Consider the following 27,001-nt stretch of genomic DNA (forward strand, 5'->3'; position numbering starts at 1 on the left):
CCGCCGCTGCCATGGCGACGGCGTGAGGCGGGCGGCGGCAGCGCTGAGGGGGAGCGGTGCCGAGCCGGAGCGATCCCCCGCCGGGGTGAGCCGCAGACCGACCCCGCGGCGGCAGCCCAGGGCACGTTGGGTCCGGCGGGACCCTGTCTTAGGGCGGGGGTGGGCGCGGCTGCGGCCAGGCGGGCCCCGGGGGCGGCCCCGCCATGGCGGGGTTCTCCTCAGGGCTGAAGGCTCCCGCCCGAGCAAGCGCGTCGCTCCCCGGGGGTTGCCGCCCGCCACGGTGGCGGCGCTGAAGGGCTGAGAGAATGTTTGGGGGCAGGTGCGAGTGCCCCCAGGTTCTGGCGGGAATACCCTCGGCACGTACCGTTACAGTTTGAATTTGTGCGCGTCCCCTACACTTTTCTCTTTATTTCCCGACCCTTCACGGCTTTCTGGTTTTAGGTTACGGTTCTTAGGCAGTTTCCTTCTTCTCTGTCCTTCCCGCCTTTCATCAGTCGTCTTGAAAAACACAGCCATCGGTAACAATACAAAAAAGCCCGCTGCTTTGTCAGGAGGGGTTTTTTTAATAACTTCTTTTATCTGCCCTTGTGCGTTGTTCTGTGTTTTTCTAGAGCTGTCGCCTGGACTGATTGAAACCTTTAAGCCTTGCTTAGCAGAGGCTAGAGTTTGGCAGAAGTATTAAAGGCAAGTACTGACTTTGCTCCATTTATTCACCTATTCTTATCCCTACCTGCCCCTTCATTTGCTCTGCTTCTGGGCAGTGCGTCTGCAGGAGTTCACAGGGCAATTACTGTAGCCATATAATGTGGATGATAAGGCATCTATCTCATGAAACAATAATGCGATGCTTTGTTTTTAAGTACACTGCATGGAGAGACAGACAATTCTGCTAGTGTCTTTTGTGTTTGAAGTTATTTAAAATATAATTGAAATCACAGTTCTTTAAGCAGTGAAGATGCACAACTGGTAGAAATAGGTGTTGACTTCTCAGAGTCGTGACAATACATCTTTCCAGTGTGTGACAAAATTGCTAAGTATAGGAAAATAATTTGGGAAAAGTATCATTTAGCTGTTCTAATCTGGTTTTCAACATCTTACTTTGTGAGTGTGTATGGCATTAAACGTAGAAATGGATAATTTGTTTAAAAATAGAAAGTGCAGTTTCAAATGGGTGATGTCACAGATATTGGGGCATGGAGAATATAAATCTATCCCAAGAGACTGAGATTACATTAAAATACCTGACTGGTGGATTTAGACTAGCTGTGAGGAGTGGATTTACTAATTAGTGAAATGTTAAAAGGCATTGTTTGGAAGGACCAAAATTCTCGGTTGATGTAATGAACAGCAAATGGGTGGAGAGCAATGCTAGACAAAGTCTTCGTTACACTAAGAATTCTTCTTCAAAAGAAATAGTTTGGTTTGAATTATTGGTAAGTGGATAGGACTCAGTCTAGCATGAAATCCATGTTCAGGGTTATGATAATTGGATGTGAGCTATTACATATACAGTAGTATCCCTTTGGATTTTATGGGTTTATTGATGTGAGAAAGCTGTCAGAATTTAGTCTGCTCTAGTTAAACTCCTGTAGTTTGAAATAAACTGCAGCCATCTTCAGCTGTCTTTAAGTTATAAAGCTATCTTTAAATTGATTAGGAAGAAATTTGAGCTAAGCTGAGATATAGGTTATATGGGATTTGTGTTCATTTAGCTATGCAGACTTTAAAATTAAATTGACTTAAATTTCATTTAGCAGAAGCGGCATTTTTTGTTTTGTTCAGTTGCACTGTATATCCATTAGCAGCACAGTGGAATCTGCTAGAATGATGAAATTTGAGTACTCATGTAGAAGAGCAAGCAGAGAGGATGTGGATAATTAATGTTTGATTTATTTATGTTGATGAGTTGCTTTACTCTTTGCCTCACTGGAAAATTGTCTTATGTATTAGAAAGAGAAAAGGATTCATAGGTAACCAAAAAGCACACAGAAAAAGGCAACTTTTGTCTGTATTTAAATTAGAAGTCTATTTGAGAAATAGAATTATGCTTGAATTCATGTATTAAATGAATTCATGTATTCTCTCAGAAAAATTCAGGCTTTTGCTTGCCTTCTGTCTATCTATATCACCTGTTATCTATAACTTGATGCTTTTTTTTTTTTTCACCTAGTAGTACTGTATTCCCAAAACTTTGTAGATGGTTTTATCTGTGATACTATCGCAACTTTTAAGTTACATCTTTAAATATTTGCTTCCAGTGCAATATGTTAAAGTTTATAAGAAAAATATCATTTATACTGTCCCTCCTTGAGCTTGGTAAGCTGGCTTCAGTCATTTACCTCCATTTTTGCTATTAGGTAGTCTTTGGGCTACACCAAAACCAGTGTATTATCCCTACCTGTCTATATGCTCACTAGAACACGTTTGCCAAGAGAGGAACCTTCTTCTATTCTTAGTTAATAGAAACTTGTTTTATCTTGGAATGTGATCAAAAAAATAAGTGTTTTGAAATGGTAAGAAAGAATGCAGTACTTGGTTTTTCCATCACAGTAAGAAACGTGTTTTGTGCGCACATCTGACCTTTCTGTCAGCACTGAAACGTCATTGCTTTTAGGTTCTGTGGGACCAGATGTTTTAACTGTTCGTAATGTGCAATTGACGTGCGTTTTGCCTCATGGATGGAAGTATTATTTGGACACATTTTAACTGTATTAATGGTTATTTTCAGATTTATGTGCGAGCAGGCAGCTGAGCTTCTGCTCTTGAGCTCAGTTATACATTTGATGTCTTTCAAATACTACTCTTCTCCACATCATTTCATTTAGGTCCTGCTTTCAGCTGGAATCTGATAGCCAACAGTTGAAGAATAGTTTCCAAACATCCTGTCAGCTGTAAGTCTCTGGCCAATAAAGTTTTTTTTCCTTTTCCATATGCATCCCAGCAGCACAAGTAAATGTTCAGCTTTGGCACTGTGCTTGACATTGATTGTTGGCATGTTTCTTACAGCAGCCTGCTTAGTCAGTACTAGTTATAATGCAAACGTTCTAGTGCAGCGATGCTATGGATATTTAGCTCCAGTTTGGACTCTGCTGTATGAACTTGCTTGTTGGAAAAGTATTTTACAACCTGGGGAAAAAAATTGTCTTTAAAATACCACTGTCTTGAAGTTTGAGGGTAGAAAATAATTCTGCTCTGCAAGTTATTGTATTCTTTTGCATCTGTTTGTATATGACACAAGACATTTATTTATCTTTCCAAAACATTTGAGATGGTTTGACGTCATAGCCATTGATACAGTTTTCTCCTTCTCTGTGCTCTCTATGGGTCTGGATCAAGAAAGCTGTGTTTTATTTAATATTAAACTGCTTTCATCAAACTTTAGGGGACTGCCCAAATGAAACATACAAGTAAATCTTTGCCCAGGTATCATAACTGAAAGGAAAACTTTTTATTACATTTAAACGTAATTTAGAGTTGCTCTAGTATTTTATTGACACTTCATATAAACGAGTTCTGCACTCTATTTCCTTCCTTCTTTTACTGTTTTAATTTCAATCAAATTCCCATTTCAACAGGTTGCTAACTGTAGATCATTGAAATTCTTTTTTTTAGACGAGATTATACTGGGAATCATGAACATCAATGCTTTTGTAATACTCCCAGGCTCAAAAACTGGAACCTCGGTGAGATTAAAGGCAAAGTAAGTGCATTTTATCTGATTTTGATAGAGGTGTTTTTTCATAATTTTTAATAAGTTTTAATGTAACATTGAGTAGAAGAGCTTATTTGTGTGTGAGCAAGAAAAATCATGATGTGTTTTTTTTCTAGTATTTTCCCTATGCTTTTATCCTTAAGCCTTTATTTTCTTAGGCTTTAATGTATTTTCTGAGTAAGTTATGGGTCTTATAATGCTGTATATCTAACGTATATACTTTGTAAACAAACAATACTAAGGGATTCACTGGGATAGTTGATTTGAATATATTTCATCAACAAAACTGTCTGAATGCAGACACAATTGTATCAATTTTATGTTGGCCACTCTAAAGCTTATATCTGAGTAGCCATATCACTGTCAGCATACCCCTCTGTAACGAGTTCTTGTGTCCAAGGAGTTTGCACCTGACCTGCCCTAAATTTTCCAGAACTGTTTTTGGTCATGTTGGGAAATAGAAGAGTGACGTGCCTTTAATGACAAATTTTACAACTTTTTTTCTCGCTGCTTTAAACATCTTCAGGTGCTTTACTTTCATGTAATTTCTAATGAATATTTTACTACTTTAACTTCTCCAGAACTATCAGAGAACTGCAATTGGAGAAAGTGCAGTTAGAAACAGAAAACAAAGAGATGGAGAAGAAGTTGCAGCAACTACGGTCAAACATGAGCAGAGAAAAAGAAGAGAGAAGGTAGGTTAAATTTCTATTTCAAAAAAAGGAATCCAATGAGATGCTCCCTCCACACCTCCTCCTGCCCCAGATGGGATCTCTTGAAAGTTTGGAATACACAATAGTGTTCAGTCTACTCTCTCCAATCTTTCTTCCCAATGTTAAACTTGCTACCCTATGACTTTCTTACTTTTAAACTCTCATGTGAATTTTTTTTTTTAAGAAGTAAGCTTTCAAATCCGTCTTGGCAGGAATATTCCTTCAGCGGCAGAGATCCCTTTTCCTCATTTATTCCCTCTTCCTTTTTCCCCTGTCTGACTGGATTTGTCACCTTAGTTTTAAAGCAGGAGACAGAAAGTAGTTTCTCTTGCACTATTTCTGTCATATTTCTGACATTTTTAAAGAGGATGCTCTTCTTAATAGTGCTTTGATCCTGTTTTGTATGCATCTATGTAGCTTCTCAGACACTTTCTGCATGATGGAAGCATGGCTTGGAAACTAAGCATAATGTAATGAAGCAAGTGCTAGGGTAGAAATTTCAGTCTCAGCTCTGTTGCTGGCTCACTCTGAATTTTAGCAAATCTCTGAAACATCTGCTTCCATTTCTTTGTACTACTGCCTGACATGATTTTTCGCTGGAGATGCAAGTGCCTTGGATGCCTTAGTGCCTTAGTCTTGGTACTGCTAAGGGCCTGCTGTTTGCAGCTCTGTAAACTTTTGCGTGAGCTGTTGAGGCAGTGTTTTCCAAATAGCGTGTGGCACTTTTTTTCCCCTATATTGTTCTCATGCAGTTGTTCTTGTATTGTTCTCATGGCCTTGTACCTGCAAACAATGATAGTGTTGTTATGGTGAGTTCAAATGACAGGTATCATTGGTGTTTGCACCACTCATGGGAAGATCATCCCTCTTCCCTCCTACATGTTTTCCTTACCCTTTGTTTTGTATGCTTTAGTTTGTTTAGCTCTACGTTTGGTTTTCTGTAGAACAAAGTCAGTCAGTCATTTAAACACTTGCTAAATATTATGCAGTAGTGTATTATGCGGTGTGCTAAAGCTGAAAATCACTGTTTAATCTTAGTCTTAAATTCTTCCCTGCTATCTTTCATGTTTGTCATAGTAGTCAATTTCAAAACCGATATTCACTGAAATCTTAATTGTAGGTATGTGTTCCTGGCTTATTAAAAGGTGATGCGTTATAGCTGTGCTGGATGAATGCCCCAGAGTAAATTGGGACAACAAAGAGTTATCTAACTTGTACTTCCGTTACATTTTTATTCTTCTAAAGCCAATCTTAGAGAATTCGATGGTATTTTCTTACTTTTAAAGACATAGACCAATTTGATGGTCTAAAAATAAGTACTTTTTTATACATTTGATGTATTTACTACTATGAAAGTATATGTGAAGCAGTTTCAATGGAAAGGAGATGTTTGTGTTTTGGGGAATTGATGATCCTATAGACAGGCGTTTTATTTTTGTGATGCTCTGTTCATATTTAAAAACCTAAAGGAAAACCTTGCTTACAGAAGATGTAATTTGTAAGTTCTTTCTTGCTCTTGGTTTATAGGAAATCAAGTGCTTATCGTTGGAAGTCTGGACGGGCAGGACCAATGACCGTCCAAGCCCGAGTTTTGTCACAAAGCAAAGCAAGCAATAATAAGGTAGTAAACTATCAATATGTTTGCAGGTAAAGCTATTTAAAACAAAACAAGATTTAGAACATCTATGCTACAGAACATGGGAATTTTAAATACTTTAAAAGGTTAAGCACCTTCTGAGTAAAACTTCTGTTTGTTTATTTTCCCATGCCAAGCTTATGTTTCCCTTTGAGCTGGAGGAACATCAAGTTCTGTTTAGTGATCTGTTGTTTTTTTTAATTGCAATAGACAGTGAATTATAATTGCTTCTACAGTAAGTGTCTAATTTGGTAGCGATGGAAATCATTGGGAGCCTATCTTTCAAATGTCTAATGTCTGTTATGAATCTGAAATACAAGGTTTCAAGTTTTGAGTACAACTTCTCTATCTTCACAGATAAAAGCTATGAGAAGGGCCCACAACATTAAAAAAGACTACACTTAAAGCTTTTTCTTTAACTCAGTCACTGTGTCATGGCATCTCCATTCACAGTAGAACTCCCATATGTCTCTGATTCATTCTCTTCTGTACACACACGCTTCTGCATGTCTTATAATCTTTCTTATGATGCTTCTGAATTTCTTTCAGTAAGTACAGAAGGAGACAGATCCCAATTTGCCACTTGGTCCACAGCAGCTGGAAAAGTCCTACATTCGTACCCTGAGGGCTGATGTTAGTCAGTCAAGTGTGGGTTAAACAGATTTTTGAAGCATTCTCTTGGACAAGGATTGGGCTCGGTCCATCCTCTTGGACTGAGATTGAATGCTTCTGAGTGATTTAAAGTGTGGATTAGGTGTATCAATTGACTCTCGTTTTATGACATCTTTGCTCAGTCCTAAAGGCGGATGTAGAACTTTCCTGTGAAGTGATTAAAAATTTTGTTCTCTTTTTAATATGTACACGATGGAGTATTTTTGCCTTATTTCCTTTTGGAAATGACTTGGGCAAGTTTGCTCAAACTCTCAAAAAATATTAAGGATAAGGCAGATGTGTGGGAATGGTAAAAGTCGGTCAAATTTGTAAGTAGCTGAAGAATGGACCGTGTAGGGAGTGTTATCACTTCCAACTATAATAACCCAGTCTTACTGTTTCATTCTGTGGTGAAATGAATTCATTGTTTTAATAGCTTAGGTTCATGTCCTCGAGGCTTTATACATCATGGAAGCAAGCATTAGGTGTATCCATTGTGAAATAATGTTCACGACTGCTGTTACAATACCGATTGTGATAACAGAGCTTGTGTTCTTTATTTGTTCAATGAATTAGTATGAAAAAATCAGTAGGGGATCCCCAAATCCAAACTCATTCAACTTAGAGATATTTCCTCATTCCTTCCTTTAGCAGACATTGATGTGTCTGGAGAGGCATGCAAATTGGACTGAGTGGGACATAGAGAGTTTTTCTTACGTTTTTGGTTTTTTATTTCTGGAAGCCAAGCTATGTGTGCTATGTTGAAATGAGAGCTGTTAATTAAGAGAGAGCACTTGAAACTGGCTGAAATAAAACTTATGTAAGTCTGAAGAGAAAAACAAGACAGTGACAACTTCAGACTAAGCCATAGCAGTTGCTATTTGAAGTCTTTTGAAGCAGCAGCAGTTTGGTGTGAAGGTCTTCTCAGCCAACGTACTCAATTTCAATGAAATTGCCTAGTTGCCTGTGAGTAGAAGAGAGGATTGGAATGAAAAGGTTTCCTTTAACCCACCTCTTTCTCTTTCCCCTTCTCTGAGACAAGTAACTCAGAGCTGTTACTACTTCAAAGACTTCAGATTTCAGCAGTGATGGCAAAGCAGAAAATGCATGGGGCAGAATTTTCAAAAGGGCAAAATTAAAATTCCTGCAGATGCATAAGAGTGTGGGGGGTGAGATGCGAGGGTGCAGTGTGCACTGTTTGCAGGGGAAAAACTGAGGAGCAAAATTGTTGAAAATGATTAGTTATTGGGGTTCTAGATCATAGAAGGGTAATGAGGAGTGTCCTCTAGACTTCACTGGTTGACATTTGAGCTTGAGTCACCATGGTTATGAAAGTTCTGCAGGTGTACGCTTGTGGAAAACCCTCGCTACGGACCTGGCTGGGCAAACAAGGACAGTGTCATTTCATGAATGGGGAGGGAAACTGATCACAGACTTAATGGCTGTCATGCACAATACATGGAGTTTTCTCTTTACATACATGCTTAGCTGTTTTCCTAGAAAGAGTAACATTTTAGGTCTATAAAAGTTACACTTATATTTATTTTCTTTAGCACCTTATATATATATAAATATTCTTCCACGTAGGTTTCTTCAGGAAAGGTGAAGTTGCAAATACTCAAAGAACAGATTCAAGGTAAAGGCATCTTTGTTAACTAAATAAAAACTCAGAAACTTCTGGTAGAGCATCTGGTTCTTGGAGGCTGCTGCAATTAAGCAATAAAGAAATCAGAGACCGGAGTACTTGGTTTGTTGTTTGTTTTTCTTTTTTTTTCTTTTTTTTTTTTTTTTCAGATCCAGTGAAAGAAACACTTAAGCATGAAATGGCAAATGCTGTAGCTCATGAAAAATCTGAAGTGAAGGGGGTAGCATGTGGACTACATGAAATTAAGAGTGAGCTGCTGGTAAGGAAGTGGTTTAGAAATTAACTCTATAGCAACAGAATATAATGTGCATATATAGTAGCTTGTAGCAGTATCTAGACACATATATATATATAAAAATATAGTATAATATGTTGTAAAATGAATTACCTTGGGTTTATTCAGAGTAGAAGCTGTAAAGACAAGCTGTTTGACCTGGAATTCACTTTCAGGCACCTTCGTGAAGCGATCCGTATATGGAAATACGTATGCACATGCCTAAAACACAGGAGCGGCCTAAATCTGAGGTCAGCTTTCTGTACGTTAGTTTTTCTGTATGATGCAGTTGGATGATGGTAGTCTGTGGAAGTCAGCATATGAGCTGCCTCCGCCCCTTCCGTAACAAGGAATCATTTTGATGGCAGTATTGCTGCTTTGAAATCATACGGTCAAGGAGCTCATTTGAGCTTTTAGCCTTAGCTATTCTGGTGAAGTTTTTTAATACATTGTTTTTCCAGTTTGTTCTGCTGGGAAAAAATAAGACTTCTCTTAAGATGGTCAGCTTGAGGTGCCATATCAACTTAAAAACAGGAAAAAATTACTTACGTATTTGGGATTAATTTGATCCTACTTTATTTAAATATCTTATCTTGATGGAATTGAAATTAAAGTAATAGGGTTTTTTTCACCTGTTTCCCAAAATGTATTGGTGATATCCACTTTAATTTTAGTATTTCTCTTTGTGATAACTATTTAGTGCACATAAAGTAAAAGGAGGTTTTATATACTGATCTCCCTGAATGGCAGGGAAACAGATTAAATGGTTCTGTTATCAGAACTCCTACCAGTTCTTTAACAGAGAGTTTCTTTAAGCTGTATTTTTATTAATTTGCCCAGCATGTGACTGTGCCTGAAGAAGACTGATCTCTTACTTAAATAAAGAACACTGCCATATGATTAAAAGAAGATGTATGTTTTCAGGCAAATAGGGCAAAATTGAGTGGCCTGTGAATATTTTGTAATTTTAAATACTTTGATAAGCACCAGGGTGCATTTTTAATTCTGATTGCTTTCTGAGCTGGCACTTGCTGCCTATGGTAGAGTGGAAATTGCTGTCATCAACTATTAGGTCATTTATATTTAATGGAGAGATTTTTTGCCTTTTAACAAGTGTAAATAGGAAACCTAGCCTCCAAAATAGGATGTAGCCCCATAGTATTCTGGTTTTGAAGTAACCTGTGCAAATAGAGTAGAAAATAATATTTAATTAATAAATGCAGAAAATAACATTTTTATTCTCAAAAAGTAGCATCTCTCACAAAGATTCACCCCCAACACATGCCATGATATACTTGTATGGCGTTTATGGCAAAAGGAGGAAGTTGGAGGTGCTAACGCTCAAACCCAAGGGAGCAGATACCGTGTTTGTGTGCGTTTTTCATGGTTTTGCCTGGAAAAGCGCAGCTTTCCCCGGGAGGAGCCGCCCGCCCCGCGCGGGGCCGCCGTGCCGGGTCCGGCCGCCAGGAGGCGCTGCGCCCCCGCGGGAGGCTCCCGCCGGGCCCGGCTCGGCCCTGCCCGCGCTCACCGGCGGCGGCTCCTCCCGGCACAGCGGCTCCTTTCCCCCGGGTGTTCAGGTCAGGCGTTTGGAGTAGGGGCTGGGCTAGAAATCGTCACTTCTGGGATGAACTGGCGCCCTCTGATGCTTTCTCCTTAACGCCTCCCCTTCCCCTTAGATGAAGCTGTGCTGCTGAGTACCTCATCCCTGACCGCAGGAAGGCTCGTAGGTCATGAACAGCACTTGTAAGAGTAGGGCAGCGCTGGTGGATAACAAGGCATTGTTTTCACAATGCTTAGGTGACAGAGGTTTCACACTATCACACGTGACTTTCAGTAGAAAGTTTTTTAGTTAAAAAAAAAAGTTTTCATAGAAGCAAATAGCACAGCTGTTTTATTGCAGTACATATTTGGGTTGATACATGTTGGGGTTGTTCAGCCTGGAGAAGCGAAGGCTCCGGGGAGACCTTAGAGCCCCTTCCAGTCCCTAAAGGGCCTACAGGAGAGATGGGGACTCTTTGCCAGGGAGTGGAGCGATAGAACAAGAGGTAATAGTTTTAAACTGAAAGAGGGAAGATTTAGATTAGATATTAGGAAGAAATTCTTTACTGTGAGGGTTGCTGGCCCAGGTTGCCCAGAGAAGCTGAGGATGCTCCATCCCTGGAGGTGTTCAAGGCCAGGCTGTATGGGGCTTGGAGCAACCTGGTCTGGTGGGAGGTGTCCCTGCCCAGGGCAGGGGGGTTGGAACTAGATGATCTGTTCCCTTATGTCAGGGGAGGTTTGGATTGGATATTAGGAAACAGTTTTTCACTGAAAGGGTTATTAAACATTGGAATAGGCTGCCCAGGGAGGTGGTGGATTCACCATCCCTGGAGGTGTTTAAAAAAAGGGTAGATGTGGTACTTAGGGACATGGTGGTTTTTGTCAGGGTAGGTTAATGGTTGGACTTGATGATCTTAAAGGTCCCTTCCAACCTCAGCAATTCTATGATTTAAGGTCTCTTTCAACCCAAACCATTCTATGATATTGAGAAACAAATCATGCTCTCTTTTCTTGTGCCTTGATGGATTTTATAGTTATGCGTGCCTCACGGAAAACCGAGTTAAATTGAACCAATAGTAGTGTTTTGTGGTTGGAGATCTGTAACTGGGTCAGGAGATTTTTACACAGGCTCTTTGAGTTATTATTATTGGTATATTGTTTGAGACTTTTCCAAATTGTTGGATGTCTAGTATTTTGGAAAAAAAAAAAATTGTAACTACTAAAAGGTGTTTGTTCATTTGTCAAAGGCAATTATATACCCTTGTGAGTATATTTAAGTCCATGTTAACTGCCATTTAAATATTGTTATAAGTAAGCTTGAAACTGTCTGAATTCCTATTTAGAATTATGTCTGTTCTGTCAGATGCCACTTTCAGCATTCCTGATTCTTTCATACTTGGATTCCACTCACAAAGGAATAAACTGTGATGAAAGTAAAATGTTTTACAGTACAGTGGAGACTTAAGTTGTGTGTAGTTTTATTATTCAGCTCAGTAATATTCACTTTCTAACATAAAACTTTGAGTCATATCTGTTATGAAACAATAAAAATTTTATAATTAGGGTAGTAAAGATTCCTCCTAGAATTATTGTATAACACTTAATTCTAACAAACTTAAGTTTCTCATGTGTTATATTTGATTGCATTTCATAAATTGGTTGTAACAAGTCTTTTTTTGCACCAAATTGTACGTGCATTTTGCATTTTAACTTTTGGACAAAACCACTGTTTCTGTTCTAAGGTTATTCCAAATTTGATTTTGATAAATGCTGTGATTTGCTTCTCTTAATACCTTTTCAAATATGTATTATTATGCTTGTTTTCATTTTCTTTCATTCCTATGTTAATGATAACTGCTTTATAGCTGGACTTAATGAATCAAAGAAAAGCGTGTCAGGAATTTTTTATGAAAAAATGTTTGGATTTCTATGTCAATGTTATGATTACAAAGACTCAAAGTTACTTTATTGTGAAACTGCAAGCTAACATAAATGTAGAAAATGAAGATAGGGCCTTGATTAAGTGTATGTTATTAAACTATGTCAGTTCTACCGTATGAGATTTTCTTGAAGGCAAATTTTACTTTTCGATAATGTCACTGGATATGTTATTCTGTTATCCCGCTAAAATATATTTATCTCATTCATTCTTCCCAGAAATATAATCCTTTTAGTACTGTAGTAAATTGTCAAAACTACTGCTCTAGTAAATACATCTTTGTCAAAATGATCCTTGCTTGTAGTATATTAGTAGAAAGATTACATCATTTGATGGAAAAAAAAATTCAGGTGAGAATTTAAGGCAGTTACAGAAGGATACACCATCCTGTAAGTAACAAATAGCCAGCAATAAATCCTCTTTTTGGGATGATGTGTTATCCTGCGTTATGTAGTCGACATAAAAGTTTTTCCATGAGCTGTTTTGCATGGATATAAAAATATTTCACCAAACACATCTAAATGCAGGCTGTTTAGGATTTTTTTTTTTAATAGACTGTAGCAGAACTTTTAAACCTAGAACTGAAAACTAGGTGGTAACAATAGTAACATAACAATGGTAAATCTTGACAATTGTAGTGCATTCTCTTTTAGATGCACACATATATATTTAAAGCATTTATCTCATTTCTGGTGATAAACAAACTGGATTGAGATGTTGGAATTTATTGTGGGGGATTAAAGGCTGGTTCATTGGAAGAATACAAGAATTTAAACTGAGAATCATGGAATGCTGTGATTGCTCCATCTGCATCAGGATAATTCCACTTTAAGTTGTCTTGATTCTACCCCCCACACACCCTTTCACTTATCTTATTCTCTCCAGTCCTACTCTGAAACTAATTGGAAACTTCCACTGTTATTAAAGGGAGCTAACAAAAGAGGGCAGAGAGAGATGCTAGCCATCAAAGTAGGAGAAAATTAGCATTGAGTTCAGCTGCTGGGAAGTTTAACACGAGGCTAAAACAAATAAGCTTTCCAAGTATGCTCTAAAATCAGTTTTGCAATTCTTGCGTAAGTATTTTGAAGCAATTCAGCAAAATCTCAATGAAGATGTTTATAGAAATAACACAGCAGGGTGAGCCTTTCAAGTATTGATCTGCTGTTATATACCGTGTGCCAGAGTACTGGAAGGAACCATGCATAATGCAACTATGCTTGCTCAAAGGGAGCAGATGTATGAAGCTACATCACTAAAATTATCTTCTTCGAAGGAACGTGACTTCTGCTGAATTCTACTGTAATGTTAAGATCATTTTGTTCATGTGGTGAAAAAGAAATCAACACAATCTTCAGCTATTTACTTTTGAATGCATGTGCCATAGGAAACAGAATAAGCCAAGGAGGGGGGCTGTTACGAGAGAAATTCCTCTTTTTCTCTTTATGTATGTACTTCTGTGATCTCTGTGTGTCGGTGTTAGGGAATAAAGATTTGCTATCAATTATGGATGATTATGGACTATTAGGTTTGAGAAAAAAGACAAAGCATGTGTGTTATACAGTGAACTCTGGACCTTATTCACCCTGTATAGCAGTATAAGAATCAGAGGAAGACTGCAAAAGGCAAAAGTAATGGCCGTTTAAAGTGGTTAGTCTCCCTGCATTGCATGCTCGCTGGCATGTTACAAGTACCATTTAATGTGCAACAGCAACTGCAAAGTCACAGAGTTGATTAGAGTCTAGAGCAGGTGGAAAGGAGGAGATGTAAGTACATTCTGGTTTTGCTGCTTTGACTCTTTCCGATTACACTTTCTGCCTGTATCTTACTGCTCTTGTGTTTTCGTGGTAAGAATGTGTTCCTTACTTTAGGTTTTTGTAGACAAAGAATCTTTCCTTCTGGTCTCTGTGCGTTGGGAGGGGACACAGGGAAAGGATGAACATAATTTTTGTTTGCTTGTTTGTTTTTGCTTGATAATCATTCAAGAGTTGACAATCAAAACCTTCATATTACATTTCCACGGTAATTTTCTTTGTTCTAATGAAGGTTGCAAATCAGTAAAGTCCCAGTGTGAATAAAACTGTTATTCTTCTTCTGTAGCTATTTTCAAACTCATCTAGTTTATCATAGTAGGGACTTGCCTGGACTATTTTTTGTGTGTGAATGGGTATTCCAGTTAGTTCCTTAAATGAACATTTTCCTCCTGTTGACCTCTGCAGGTGTGCTTCTGTCTACTGAAAAGCTTCAGTAAGCAGAACTTCATTAATAAAGTACATAGCTCATAAATTTGTGTATATGATATGTGCTGCATTAAACACCTCACTTAGTCTGTCCTTTGTAGTACCTAATGGAATATTCAGATTATTGAATTTTTGCTCGCACACGTACATACTACTGATTATTGACATTATTATGTGTGTATTTCGCCATCGCTCTTCAATATGTGGTTACCTACCTGCTTTTAATATGGTATTTGGTGGAATGTTTGAGTGTGTTTATAATAAATTAATGGTTTCATAATGTTTCATTAACAGACAGAAGCTGATATACATGTTGGAAAATTGGAAGTCAATCACTTCATGAAGGAAGTAAATCTGAACGAATCGAAAATTAATCATGAGGAACAGAAAGTAAATAGCAAGCATCAGGTAACATCAGACAAGTTTTCATCTCTGCTAGCGTCAGTAGGCAGTGCTGAGGTAGCGTACAGTTCAGAAAAAAATATTATTCTTATTGTTTTGGACATCTTCGATAGTGGCCTGAAGTTTTTACGCAGTGTGCCAAGTGTGAGATCAGACTTGCATCCACCCCTGTTCGTGTCTGTCGACATGATATCCATCCTGCACATGGGATGTGGCTACTGCTTTCTGCCTACTAAAAGCATTTAAGTTAAATGTGGTTTTTTGTGTGCTTGTACAAGCTTTTTTTGTTTTTCTCACTTTGCTCTCGATTGAACAGCGCAATTTAGTTGTGAGCAAGACCACATAAAAACTGAGTGATCTTCATTAGCAGGGTAGGTAGACTAAGCCCAGAAAACAGGGTGCTGTACTTCCGTAACTGATACCAAAAATGTTGTTGCTATTGTATGTAACAGGGGGGAGGACCGTCATCAGAAGCGCTCTATTAATTATGTTGTGGAACTGATTTAGGAACTGTCCTCAGAATCAACCTGTACAGGCCTTGAAAATCAGGATGGAGGATTATTACTAAATGGTACATTTAATGAGGAGGAATCTGCTAAGTCTTTTCAGGAGGCTTTGCTTCAATGGAGAAAAGGTAATCGTGATCACAGAGAACAACTGCATTCCAGTGAGGTCCTATCAGGTATGGTTTTTTTCCATTTTAATTGCATTTTCAAAACATTAGGAAACATCTTGGTGAGTTAGCAGACTTTTGATTAGTGAAGGTAGATGTTCTTTTAGAATATTAAATGGTTCTTAAGTTTTCTCTCTGTGTTCCTTCATGAATTAACAACGATCTCTGAAGTTTTTATTAATAATGTGCAGATTAGTGTTTATCCCAATTCTTGTAATGAACTGTGGTGTTGGCCAGATTATTTAGCTTGTGTCTCTGTACTTTGCTGTGGCATTGTTTCTCACATGAGACTTTAATATGAACTATAATGCTTGAGCTTAATGTTACAGCTTTTAACTGAGAAAAGGGATGTGCATGGCTCAGGATTTTGTATGTTATATCCAACTATATTTTCTGCTTGCCTTCCATAGACTCTTAATATTTCTTTGTCCTGGTGAAAAGATGCAGTCAGTTGAAGTATGCATGGAAAAATATGAAAAAAACCCCTGTTGTCTGATTGGATTTGTGGAAGCTAGCCTCTTTCCTGTAGTCCATGGATGGTGTTTGTTCTTTGTGTGGTTTTTGTATAAAAAATATTATACTGATTTCTTTGTTTTCCTCTCTTTTTTTTTTTTCTTCTTTCCTGTGAAACGATGGGATAAGGTTTTACTGCCTACACCCACTGCTGTGTTGTGTAAATAGAATACTGCTGGCCATTTGAATTTTGGAATTATGCAAAGACTTAGCTAGGCATAGACTATTAATGCGACATTCATTCAAAAATAAGGTAGTTAAATGGCAAGTTTATAAATCTGAATAGCTGCATAAATCTGTTTTAAATAATTCCAATAGAATCTGTGGGAATTTGTGAGGTACAGACTGATCTTACTGTTATGAAGGAACCTGTCCAAATTGAATTCAAGAACGATGGCCTGAGCTACATGGAGAAACTCTTGCTTAAGAAATACAGAAGGTATTGTTGAAGTTGCTGGCACCAATGAAAGAAGTCAGAACTACTTAAAGGTTTCAATGGAATTTTTGTTACTGCTATTGAAATATTAGATATATTATCAAGAGTTAAGGTGACTGTATACAGTGTGCTTTACTTTGACACAATAACTGTTATAACCAGACTTGATGACTTAATATTCCAGAATTACTGCAGAGGGAGTAGTAGTTGGAAGGATTCTCTTTGCTATCAGTTTGTTGTAGTGTTTGAAGATTGGTAACGATACTTGACTGCTTGATTTGGGGCAATTTGCTACAGGAGTTTTGTAGAGAAAAGGAAGTACGATCTTCAGGACACGTTTATAAACATTAGAGTTGGGCTGTTAGCCCTGAGGTGTGAGGTCATCTTAATGAAATTAAGAAGAGTTGCTGCTTTGAAGGAGCAGCTAATACTGCTGCTGTAAATAATGTGTGTGTGGTTTTGTTTGGGGTTTTTTTGTGGTTTTTTTTTTTTTTGGAATGACTGTGATATTACAGAAATAAAAAAAAAAAGATGACTTTTTAAGATTGGTTTCTCTTCCTTTTTTAGAACTCCTGTTGATCAAATTTCTGGTAGTTGCATTAAAGATTCAAGGCCTGCGCAAACACTAAGTGTACACCAGGCTGTGACTGGAGGAGATGATGAAGATGTCAATGACTTAACAGGTGTAAAAGATTTCTGTTTATTGAATCTAACTATTAAATACTTGAGATTTTTTTTTTGCTGGGATTGCTGAACAATTACATACTTAAGCGGTTTCTGCTTAAAGTAACAACAATGAAAGGAGAAATTTATGGTATTTCATAATAAATAAAAAGTTTGCATTTGTATAACTGAATCTTGAACAGGAAAAAATGAAATGCATTAAATTAACTATATTTCGTAGTTGAAGAGGTGAGGAGATATTGGACATCTGTTTTCAGAGAGGAAGTACCCAACACTATTGCTGAAAGTTCAGAGACATTTTTGAAAATTGAGTTCCTTGATGATGTAAGTCTGTAATAAAGAACTTCATGAATCTTCACAGTGATCCTAAGTGATTTGTTTAAATGTTGATCTGTTAAATATTTAAAGTGCCAACAGCTAAATAATTTTTAATTTTAAAAGGGGTATTTTTTTCTTTTCCATACTAATGTGTAAAATTTATCTTTCCAAAGTTTCCCTGTAAATTTTTCCTCTTGTGTCCAGGGACCCTTACTATACAAAAACTAAACAAAAATAAAATCTGCAGACTTTTAATGACTTGAGTTAATGTGGTTATTTTAATTTTAATCTATTGCTGAATATGGTTTCTTTTTTTTTTTTTTAATTAGTCTTGTGTCAAGGACTTGGAAGAATCATCTAACTTTTTTTTGATGGAAGCTGGGACTATGGGAATGAATAAGCAAGGAAAAGGTGAACCACCAAAGCAGTTTGTAAGGTATTGGAAATGCAGAGATTGTTTGGAAGAGAAAAGGGAGTAAACCATCTTCTGACAGTTACACTTCTAAATAGCATGTGCTTTTATTTGCAGGCAGTCGTACTTCGTATGAATAGGGAGAATCCCTGATCGTAAATTGTTTTAAGGCATGGTTAAGATACACGTCCTCTCATCCTTGGTGCAAGACACAGACTATGCTGGTGTCATGACACTTAGTTACTGCTTTCCCTTCCTTTACAATTCTTCCAAGATCCTGTCTGTGATTGCTGGTTTTGTGCTTGAAAGTTTTCATTTGAATGACCTAATGATTCGATGACTAATTTGTAAGAGTTTCCAAGAACAGTTTGGCAGTTAATGGGCATGTGGCATGTTTACCATTAAAGTTAGTGAACAGTAAGTCTCCGTCTTCGACTTTTTCAGCGAGCAGCCAAGATGTATTAATTACATGTAACTAGAGAGACATCACTCTGAAATTTCTCTATTTTGTTTGCTTAATCACTCCAATGTTAAACCATGTAAAATACATTTCTGTATGTGTTTACGCCCTGAATTATAGATAGCATTTCTCTTTTGTATGTTCTTATCTCAGTAGAAGCAGGGACTAGCATGCAGGCAAGTTGATAATTGATCAGTGTTATGTACTTCTAAGGTACTCTCATTTGACTAGTTGTTTAACTCCAGGCAAAACGAAGAGTCCTAATAATTAATGGTACATGTGCAATTCTTCTATCTCCCAGAATTTATTTATGATTAGATGTGATCTGTTTTGTTATATTGTATTCTTCTAGTCTTTCCTCCTTCCTGGGTTTCAAAGTGGTTCATCAGTTGCAGATCAGAATGACACAGTACGAGACCTTTTGCAAAGAGAAGCTTGTAGGCCTAATGAGAAAGTCATTTAATGTCCACAGCTGATACTCAATATTTTTCTTCACCTCTTCCTCTTGACAGAAACCCCATTTCTTCTAAAGAAGTTTCTCAAGGTAAATTTTGAAAGTTATTAGTATGATGTACGCAAGTGTATACAGTTATATCATTCTCATAAGGGATGTGGTAGTCAACTATGATGGTTGTCTAAAAAAAACAATTAAAGATTGTTAAATTATGTACCGTTCCCTGACCCATGCAGGTCCCTTGACCACAATTTGATGCGCTGCATGAGCTATTTTGCTATTATAGGCATCTGCTGTGACAGTAATCTCAAAGCTGTGAGCTCATTTTATGGCTTAGGGATAATTTCAGTGGAGGTTTCATATTTTAAGTTCATGAAGAAAATACAGCAGACTTGCATGTTATAATTCATATTAATTTCCATTAAAAAAAATTATCCTATTTTCATTATTTGATTGTAGAAAAAATGGTTGACTGCAGCTGTCTTGGAAGAAACGCAGTGCAAAAGGAGGGTATTAAACTAAAGACTACGAGAAGATCACTTAGCTCCTGTGAACTACCTGAGAAGTTCTCTAACCCTACTGAACTAATAAGCAACAAGTATCTCCTTGAGACACAGCTGCAGAAAACCAATAAAGATTCACAAGAACTGGACGGTGTCTGCAGTAGTCAGAGTTTGGTTTTGCCTGTAATTACAAAGTGTTCATTGGTAAAATATTTTATCTTTGGTTGCTAAATAGATAAACTATGTTACTTAGCCTACTTTCCCAGTTTAGCACGAGGCAACGTACCATGTTCCTGAATCGGTTTAGAGATAGTGATAGTTATGTGGTTACCATTAAATACTCTACAGCTTTTCCCCATTCTCCCCCAGGAGCCCCACCCCAAAGCAATTAAGAATACAGTTTCAATCAGGGGATTGTCACTGCCTACCGTATTTCATATGTAGGGAATGAAGGCCTCTGCTTTCCACTTTGTATTGTCAGTCTTTTATTGATGTTCAAAAAATAAAAACGAATGAAAGAACAGACAACAAAAAAAAATGTGTTGGGGGAGAAGGCAGCTCTTCCCATGTTAGTATCAGTGTCACTTCACCTCTCGACTGAATGCCAAAAATTGTAGGTACTCTTATGTAACCTGAATTATTCAAATGTTCTTTTGCTGAAAATATAATTGAAAGCAAAAAAAATAAGGGAGGAAGTTGGGACATTATATCTGGAGTCATTGTTGAACAGTATTACTGTACATGATGTACACAAAGACAAGTGAAAACAAACCAAGACAAATTGCTTTTCATATCCACAGTGGAAGAATAGAGTCAAGCTCTCATATCATTAGCAACTGAAGTTTATAGGATTTTAAAGCATATGTCATACAAAACCATTATCCTTATGAATATCTATTACACCAGGCTATCAGTATCATTCAAAGTTTTATGAACATTTTACTAATATAAACTTGCAAGAGCAATTTAGGAAGTTTCCTGTTTCTTTTCCTATTTCTAATATATTTGGGTTTTATTCAAGTTACAGGATGTAGCCAAAAGGCAGAAATCTATTTCTACGCGGTATTGGGGACTTGAAGGTTTCTTTGTAGGTGCAAACTGTGAACAAGCAACGCTTGAAGCACATTCTCCGCTGTGTGCTGACTCTAGCCCTGTGGACAGTAGTATCCTGTTTCCAGGTAATGGTGTATGAATTAAGTCCTCAAACAATATATACATTTACCACCGTTGTTGTAAGATGTCCTTATCTTTGTGTAACTTGGTTCTAGCTTACTTTTAGAAGTCACTTCAGGTAACAGTCATGCCAACACACACAACTGGTGCTGTGGAAGGATAAAATAAACTTACTACCTTGAGGTAAATTACATAACGTAGTGCCATAGATTTATATGCTTCTTTATATCCCTGAGAATTTGGTTCCAGTAGGAATTTCAGCTTTTGTTTGTGCATAATATAAATCACACACACAAACCATATCATTATCCTGTTGCTTTTAATGGTGTATATGAAACAACATGTGAAATGCTTGCTGAACATGAATGTTAATTTGATCGAGTATATCACTTGAATTTAAGTTTGTTAGTGTGTTAGATATGATTTTTTTACATATGTGTAGAAAATTTGTTGTATGACTCCTTTAAATCACATACATTAAATGTAGCAAATAGAGTAACAGTAAATGCATATTAACACAAAACCTACAAATGATTTCCTCTAATACTTTTTTATTTCAGGAGATGGAAAGTGGGTTACTGAAAGGAGTTTAAGTGAATATGCTGATGACTCTGTAGTTCAAGGTGTCTTAGAAAGTCAGCTGAATAGACTTTCAAGTGGTTTGGAGACTCAAAATAGAATTTATCCTCTGGTAGAATGGAGGTCATACTCAGGTAAGGATAGAACAGCTTTGAGATCCTCCTCTAACAGGTTAATTTTTCGTAGGTAAAAAGTAGAAGTGCTTGTGATGATTCTGCTGAATTCAGGTCATTTTTGTATCTTCGTCTATGTATTTGTATTTTGGGTGTATGGCATTGCTTTCATAAGAATGGTGTTTTTAGTTAAAAATTTATCTCTTTACAGCTGTCACTAATAATGCTTTTTATTGTGCTTAGTTTCTACTCCTGCTTCTACCCCATTAATTCCCTCTTAGCTTGATTATTTACATAATAATTTTATCTAGAACAAGATTATGTATTACTGTGTGTTTTGCAGCATCTAGTACAATATGGTTTTTGATCTAATAAAAGATTTCCTCATCCTACTGAAATAAGTCTTATTACGTGAATGATAAGAAAGAAGGAAACAAGTAATGCATAACTGCATATGCACTTTTTAGTTACTTTTCTCAATTTCAACTGTCTCCATCTGAAGGAATGTACCTTACGTTATTTCTCATCTTAAGCAACCAGTTTGGCATTTTAATTTTAAAAACATTATGTGCAGAAATTGAAACTGTCAATTTGGTATCCCAGAAAAAAATCTGAAAGTGTCTATATTTTATTCATGTTGCCTTAAATTAAAAAAAAAAAAGACAGAACCAAAGTTTTAAGCTTTCTACACACATTTTCAGTCTCTCCCCTGCCCCCAAATTTGTGCCATTGCACATAATATATAAATCAAATTTTTTTTTTCTGTAAAATGCCCCTAAGGTGTGAGGTGCTACTTCCCAATATAATTGTAACCCTCTTATTAAAATTTATTAATTCACAATCTTAAGCAAAATTAATAATCTGTTCAAATAAATTAATAATTTTAACTGCAGTTAATGTCATTAATGAGGTGAGATCAAATTCTCTTTGTGTAAAATCTTGAATTCTTAGTAGTTGTGACCTTTTCTGTTATTTCAGGGAATGATTCTAGAAGACCTTGGTCGACAAATGTGCTACACTATGAACTGACTGGAAAATGTCCAACAAACACCCAGCCAAGGCCAAAGAGTTCACCCATGCATATGTTAAGAGTTAACACTGAGATATCAAAACCCAAGTGCATTGATATAACTAAACAAGATGAGTATCTTTGGGAATATATTGCTGACCAAGAAGCCCTACTTATTCTGGAAAAAGAATTATTAAGTTATACAGGTAAGTGAAAATACTGTTTGGTTTGGGTTTTTTTTTTTTCCCCTCGTGTTTAGAAGTAACATAATGAAAACAAGTAGCTATTTCATTTGCCTTTTCAGATCTTAACTGATTTTGGTGCAAAAATGACCTAAACCATTTGGCGATACAAGACTTCTTTGTGGTTGAACAGTGATTTATTTCCGTTCAATCATACTTCAACTTACCCTTTATTTAGTAGAAGCAAAATGTTTTGTGCAACTTTTTTTTAACCCCGTACAATTTTCTTGAAATTTTACCTCTTGCATTTTTGCTGCAGAAATCTGCAAGACACGCTAGGTACTATTTCAGATCATGAATTTCATTTAAATAAGTATTCTTTGCTTGGGTGTTTAATAATGAACACCCCAGGTGTAGTTAGAAGCTACATTTGATGCAAGGATAGCAAGAAGGGGAAAAGATGGACAGGAAACTTTATAAATCTGTCCTCATGAGAACTGCCACTAATAAAGCATAATAAATACAGTATTAGCCCTCATTTTGGGTTTGACTCAACCCCCTTTCCTCTGCCTTTGAAGACCACCTCCTTGTTTTTTGGGAAGGTGGTGTGTGTGTGTGTGGGAACAGTGGCAGGCAGCCAAGGTCAGTTGATTACAGTTGAACAGAACGAGTGAGTTCTGGTTTTGTTCTTTCAATACTGGAAAAAAAGATTGGGATGCTTCTGCTCCATCTCAATGAGGAGATAGGTCAAGTGTCTAAACACTTTGTGCCATAAGCAGCCTTGATAAACTGCATCTCTTGGGCTTTAACTTGGTCCCTCCCTTCTGAGTTGCTATGGTGCGTTTAGACTGGCAGGTCTTGGCTGTGATGCATTTTCAGTAAACAAAAGTAGTCTGGATTCAAGAGCGTTCTATCTTGTAAAATGTTTTTTACCTTAGACTACACTGTATTTTTTTCATACAGCTCTTCTCTGAGGCTTCCAAATACCACGCTTCAGGACAGCTGTCCTTCCTTTTTTGATACGTACTCATCAAAACCCTTGTGTTTGGAAGAGTTCCTTTTGTTAATGCTTGAAGGATTAACATTGATGCTGAAATATGCTCAGAGAAGAGTAGGGAGGGAAGTTACTGTTGAACTGTCCCATTCTTTCTCTCCCTTTTTGTTCCAATTTCTTGGAATACTTTTCACTTATTTATAAGTGAATAGCAGAGAGCTAGTTGGGAAACTAGTAACATGCATGTCTGTTGTATAAGGAGCACAGACTGTGATCCCAGTTGAGCATCTTTTTCTATTGGTGGATGTGGGATATATCCTGTTGCTCCGTTTTAAATACATACTACCATTAGTCAGCTACCCAAGTTCTACATTTGCTGCTGTATTTTGAGTTGCATTGGTAATAGTGGGCCCTGTTATATAAGGTTTCATACTCAACTGCCATAAACATCTTGGAAGCAAACTCTTTCCATGACTTCTAATGATACAGTAACTTATTGGAGGGTTTGTAGTGACATCCTTCATCAGCTAGAGTTGTTTTGAGACTTAATGGCAAGTTTTTGTCGATACTGTGGAATTCTTTGAAATTGATAGTGTAGATACTGCATTTTTTTGTTTGCATGTGTTCCTGAAATGACCTAAAATACTTCAGGTCCTGAAAAACGTTACAGCTTAACTTCTGAAGATGTAACCTTCTCCAGCAGACGGTCAGAGAAGACATGTAGAAATACAACAGATTTCTGTAAAAACCTGGAAGTAAAAGACCAAAGCAGAGTTGATACTCTCAGGTAAGTTAAACTTGGTTTTATGATATTGTAAAAGGCTCAATATGCCAAACATTTTGCCAGAACTGAAATAAAGACAGTCTTGACTTTATGATTGTGCTTTACACGCTGATTACAAATGTCAGCATGACCTATTTTGTATTTTGGTGTTCTAAGCCAGTGCTCCCAGGCAGCTCAGATTAAGAATTAGGTGATATATTTTTTTGTTGAGACTACAGATTTTGGGATTGTGGTGTTTTGGGTTTTTTTCATAGAATCGTAGAGTGGTTTGGGTTGGAAGGGACCTTAAAGATCATCCAGTTCCAACCCCTCTGCCGTGGGCAGGGACACCTCCCACTAGACCAGGTTGCTGTATTAGCTTTTGTTAATATACAGCACTGAGATTTATAAAGTACGTCTATTAGAAATTGAAGTTCTTTGGTCGTAAGGTACCTTTAGAAAGGGCAGTTGTGAACAGGTGAGCCAATAAGATTTAACTCACCATCATCTATGATATATCTGTTATATTGCCTTGGAGACTAAGGAGGTGGCTGGAAACAAAGAATTTCCTTAAAGTTCTGTCTGTCATAGCTTTCTTATTATGATTTTGTAACTAGTAAGGGTCAGTCAGACACTGCGAGGTTAACTACATGCCATGTGAATACAGGTGATCCAGAGATTTGTGGTTGTTTGGTTTATTGAGTTGTTTGTTTGTTTTTTATAATTGTTCGTAATATTGAAATTGCAGGTCAGTAGAAAACTAAACGATATTTGCAAATAGTGCAGATAGTATAAATGAGACCCACTTTCTTAACTTACCTGTTCTAGGATCTATTAAAGCACAAAAGCGACAATGTTATTTACTTCCTACTTGTTTAAGAGGTGAAAATGTACATGACACAAACTGAGGGGAAAAAATGAATATAGTAGCTACTAATGTATGTATACTTGCAAAATATAGAGCAAAAGTTATTTTCATGCCTTTTAGTTCCACGTGTGTGAACATAATGTCACTAAAGCTTAAAGCAGAGTAGCTTGAGGAAGTTGAGCTGCTGAAAATCACTGTGATATGTTTCTTTTAAGGGGCTGGGATGAAAGCCAAATGGACGATGAAGAAGAAATTCTGGAGGATAAGCAACAAGTTCTTGCATTACAGTGAGCATGCCAAGAACTTAGTGCAATTTCTCTCTTTGCGCATCATACAAAACCTAGAAGCAGACAAAGAGGTGTCTTGAGAGCTGCTCAAGACTTTATTTATTAAGGATTACTTAGTAAAACTGTCAATAAAAATTCTTAAAAAAATCCCTTGATTTTTTTGCTTTTTTATTAGTATGAAGAAGTAACAGAATAAAAGAAAACTGGTCTTCTGCTATTATTTTCTAGGATTTTTTTATTCTTTAATTTTTATTCAATATGAGTTTCCTTGCCCACAGGTTGAATTTTATGTCTCCAAATGCAGTTTTACATTGCCAACCTGAGATGTAACGTGCAGGAAGTGTTAATGGAGTGTTCTTAAACGGGGGGGGGTGTCTCAGTTTGGCCAAGTTTATATGGTGAGATGCATAGTAGAAAGTCTAATATACTTTACTCCATATCACATATTTTACCACTAAGGGAGTTTTGCCTTGCAGAATAGAAATCAAGTTTTACACAGTGTATTTTACTTCTACTACTACACTCCTTTCTTCTTAATTTCAGCAGGTAGCATAATACTAGCAGTAAACTTGGCTCCTTGTGCTCAGCATCAGAGAATCATGACCTTTAAGATCATCAAGTCAAACTGTTAACCTAGCACTGTCAAGTCCACCAGTAAACCATGTCCGTAAGTGCCACATTTACACGATGTCATCCACACACCCCCATGTACATCTACACATCTCCATCAACGGGAGGTCAGTTCTTTCTGCACTGTACTACTTCCACTGTTCCACTATGCCAGTTCAGAGTGATCTGTGTTCGGCATGCCCAATTCAACTGTACTGAAGGTTGCCATCTTACAGGTCTTTTAAGATTAAGAGAACAAAGAGGAATTACATTGAAAAGATGATCTTGGGTGGTTTCGATTTCACCAAACCATTTCAATTTCTCTATTTGATCATGACGAGGCCTCAACTGTACTTTCGAACTTGCTGCATCTGTGTTGTATAAAAAGGTTTCTTCTTCCTCTTCTCGCCCTTCCCAGTTAATGTAAGGTTAAATGCAATTAATGTAACACCAGTAAAAGGTCACTTGGCTGTTACATGCTGACATGGTACTTTAATGTAAAGAGAGTTTGGTGTCTTTCTGCTTTCTTTTTGAGGAGATGCTTAATTGTACCTAGTAGTTGAGTAGTTTTCTGTGGAGGTGGCAGGAAGTTACAGTTTTGAAATGATCTAAGTGGTGTCTTTTAGTAACATCTTTGGGATTCTCAGACGCAGCAGCAGGCTTCAGCTTTCTTTAAAGTTTTTTCCTTCATTGTGTTCTATTTGAATGTGGCGGACATTTTTTTTCCTTCTTTTATTAGTTTCCTCCATTGTGTTTTTTAAGATGGTTTTTCAAAGCATCTTAAAAGTTCTACACAATTGTTCTTAACCATTTACAGGTAAATCACCAGACAGGACTCTAAAATTATTGGAAATTTTCAAGTAGAAAGAGAAGCTTTATATCCTGTTTCACATCTTCCATCTCTGTTCCACAATTCTCTCATAACTGCTTTAAATGAGGAGTTTATAGCAGGTGAAATTCAGATTGCAACACTGTCTGTACTTTTGACCATGTTATCCATTTTATATTCAATGAAACACATGTTTACTTTGGTCATTTTTCACCACAGCAAGTGTGATCAAAACTTCATGTCAGATGCCTTTTATTAAAGTTCATGATTTCTATCACTAAATTGGTTAATTAGGAAATGTAGATAGTTTTAAGAAATTAATTTTGTTTATAGTCTCAAGTGTTTAGCGATGTCTTTGAGTGCTCATCTCGAAAACCTTGTGATTCTGTATTCA

At 37.1% G+C, this 27,001-nt stretch overlaps 1 protein-coding gene across 5 annotated transcripts; it reads left to right on the plus strand.

Moving 5' to 3' along the window:
* ZBBX (zinc finger B-box domain containing) lies at window positions 1–25,819 on the plus strand. 5 transcript variants are annotated; one of them, XM_074592514.1, is made up of 22 exons: window positions 1–85; window positions 612–684; window positions 2,826–2,891; window positions 3,613–3,700; window positions 4,294–4,407; window positions 5,953–6,046; window positions 8,300–8,348; window positions 8,507–8,616; window positions 14,641–14,754; window positions 15,256–15,430; window positions 16,253–16,373; window positions 16,938–17,053; window positions 17,275–17,378; window positions 17,702–17,808; window positions 18,757–18,788; window positions 19,158–19,405; window positions 20,223–20,379; window positions 20,935–21,087; window positions 22,045–22,281; window positions 23,903–24,038; window positions 25,098–25,169; window positions 25,713–25,819. In XM_074592514.1, exons 4-22 carry the CDS (start codon window positions 3,633–3,635, stop codon window positions 25,717–25,719), a joined length of 2,214 nt encoding a protein of 737 aa, XP_074448615.1. In that variant the 5' UTR covers window positions 1–85; window positions 612–684; window positions 2,826–2,891; window positions 3,613–3,632; the 3' UTR covers window positions 25,720–25,819. The 5 variants fall into 5 exon arrangements, with proteins under 5 accessions (XP_074448615.1, XP_074448616.1, XP_074448617.1 ...); XM_074592515.1 differs by lacking the exon at window positions 25,713–25,819 and having other exon boundaries at window positions 25,098–25,309; XM_074592516.1 differs by lacking the exon at window positions 25,713–25,819 and having other exon boundaries at window positions 23,952–24,038; window positions 25,098–25,234.
* Window positions 25,820–27,001: the final 1,182 nt, after the last annotated feature.

This window comes from Larus michahellis, chromosome 6 (assembly GCF_964199755.1).
Source record: "Larus michahellis chromosome 6, bLarMic1.1, whole genome shotgun sequence".
Taxonomy (NCBI): domain Eukaryota; kingdom Metazoa; phylum Chordata; class Aves; order Charadriiformes; family Laridae; genus Larus; species Larus michahellis.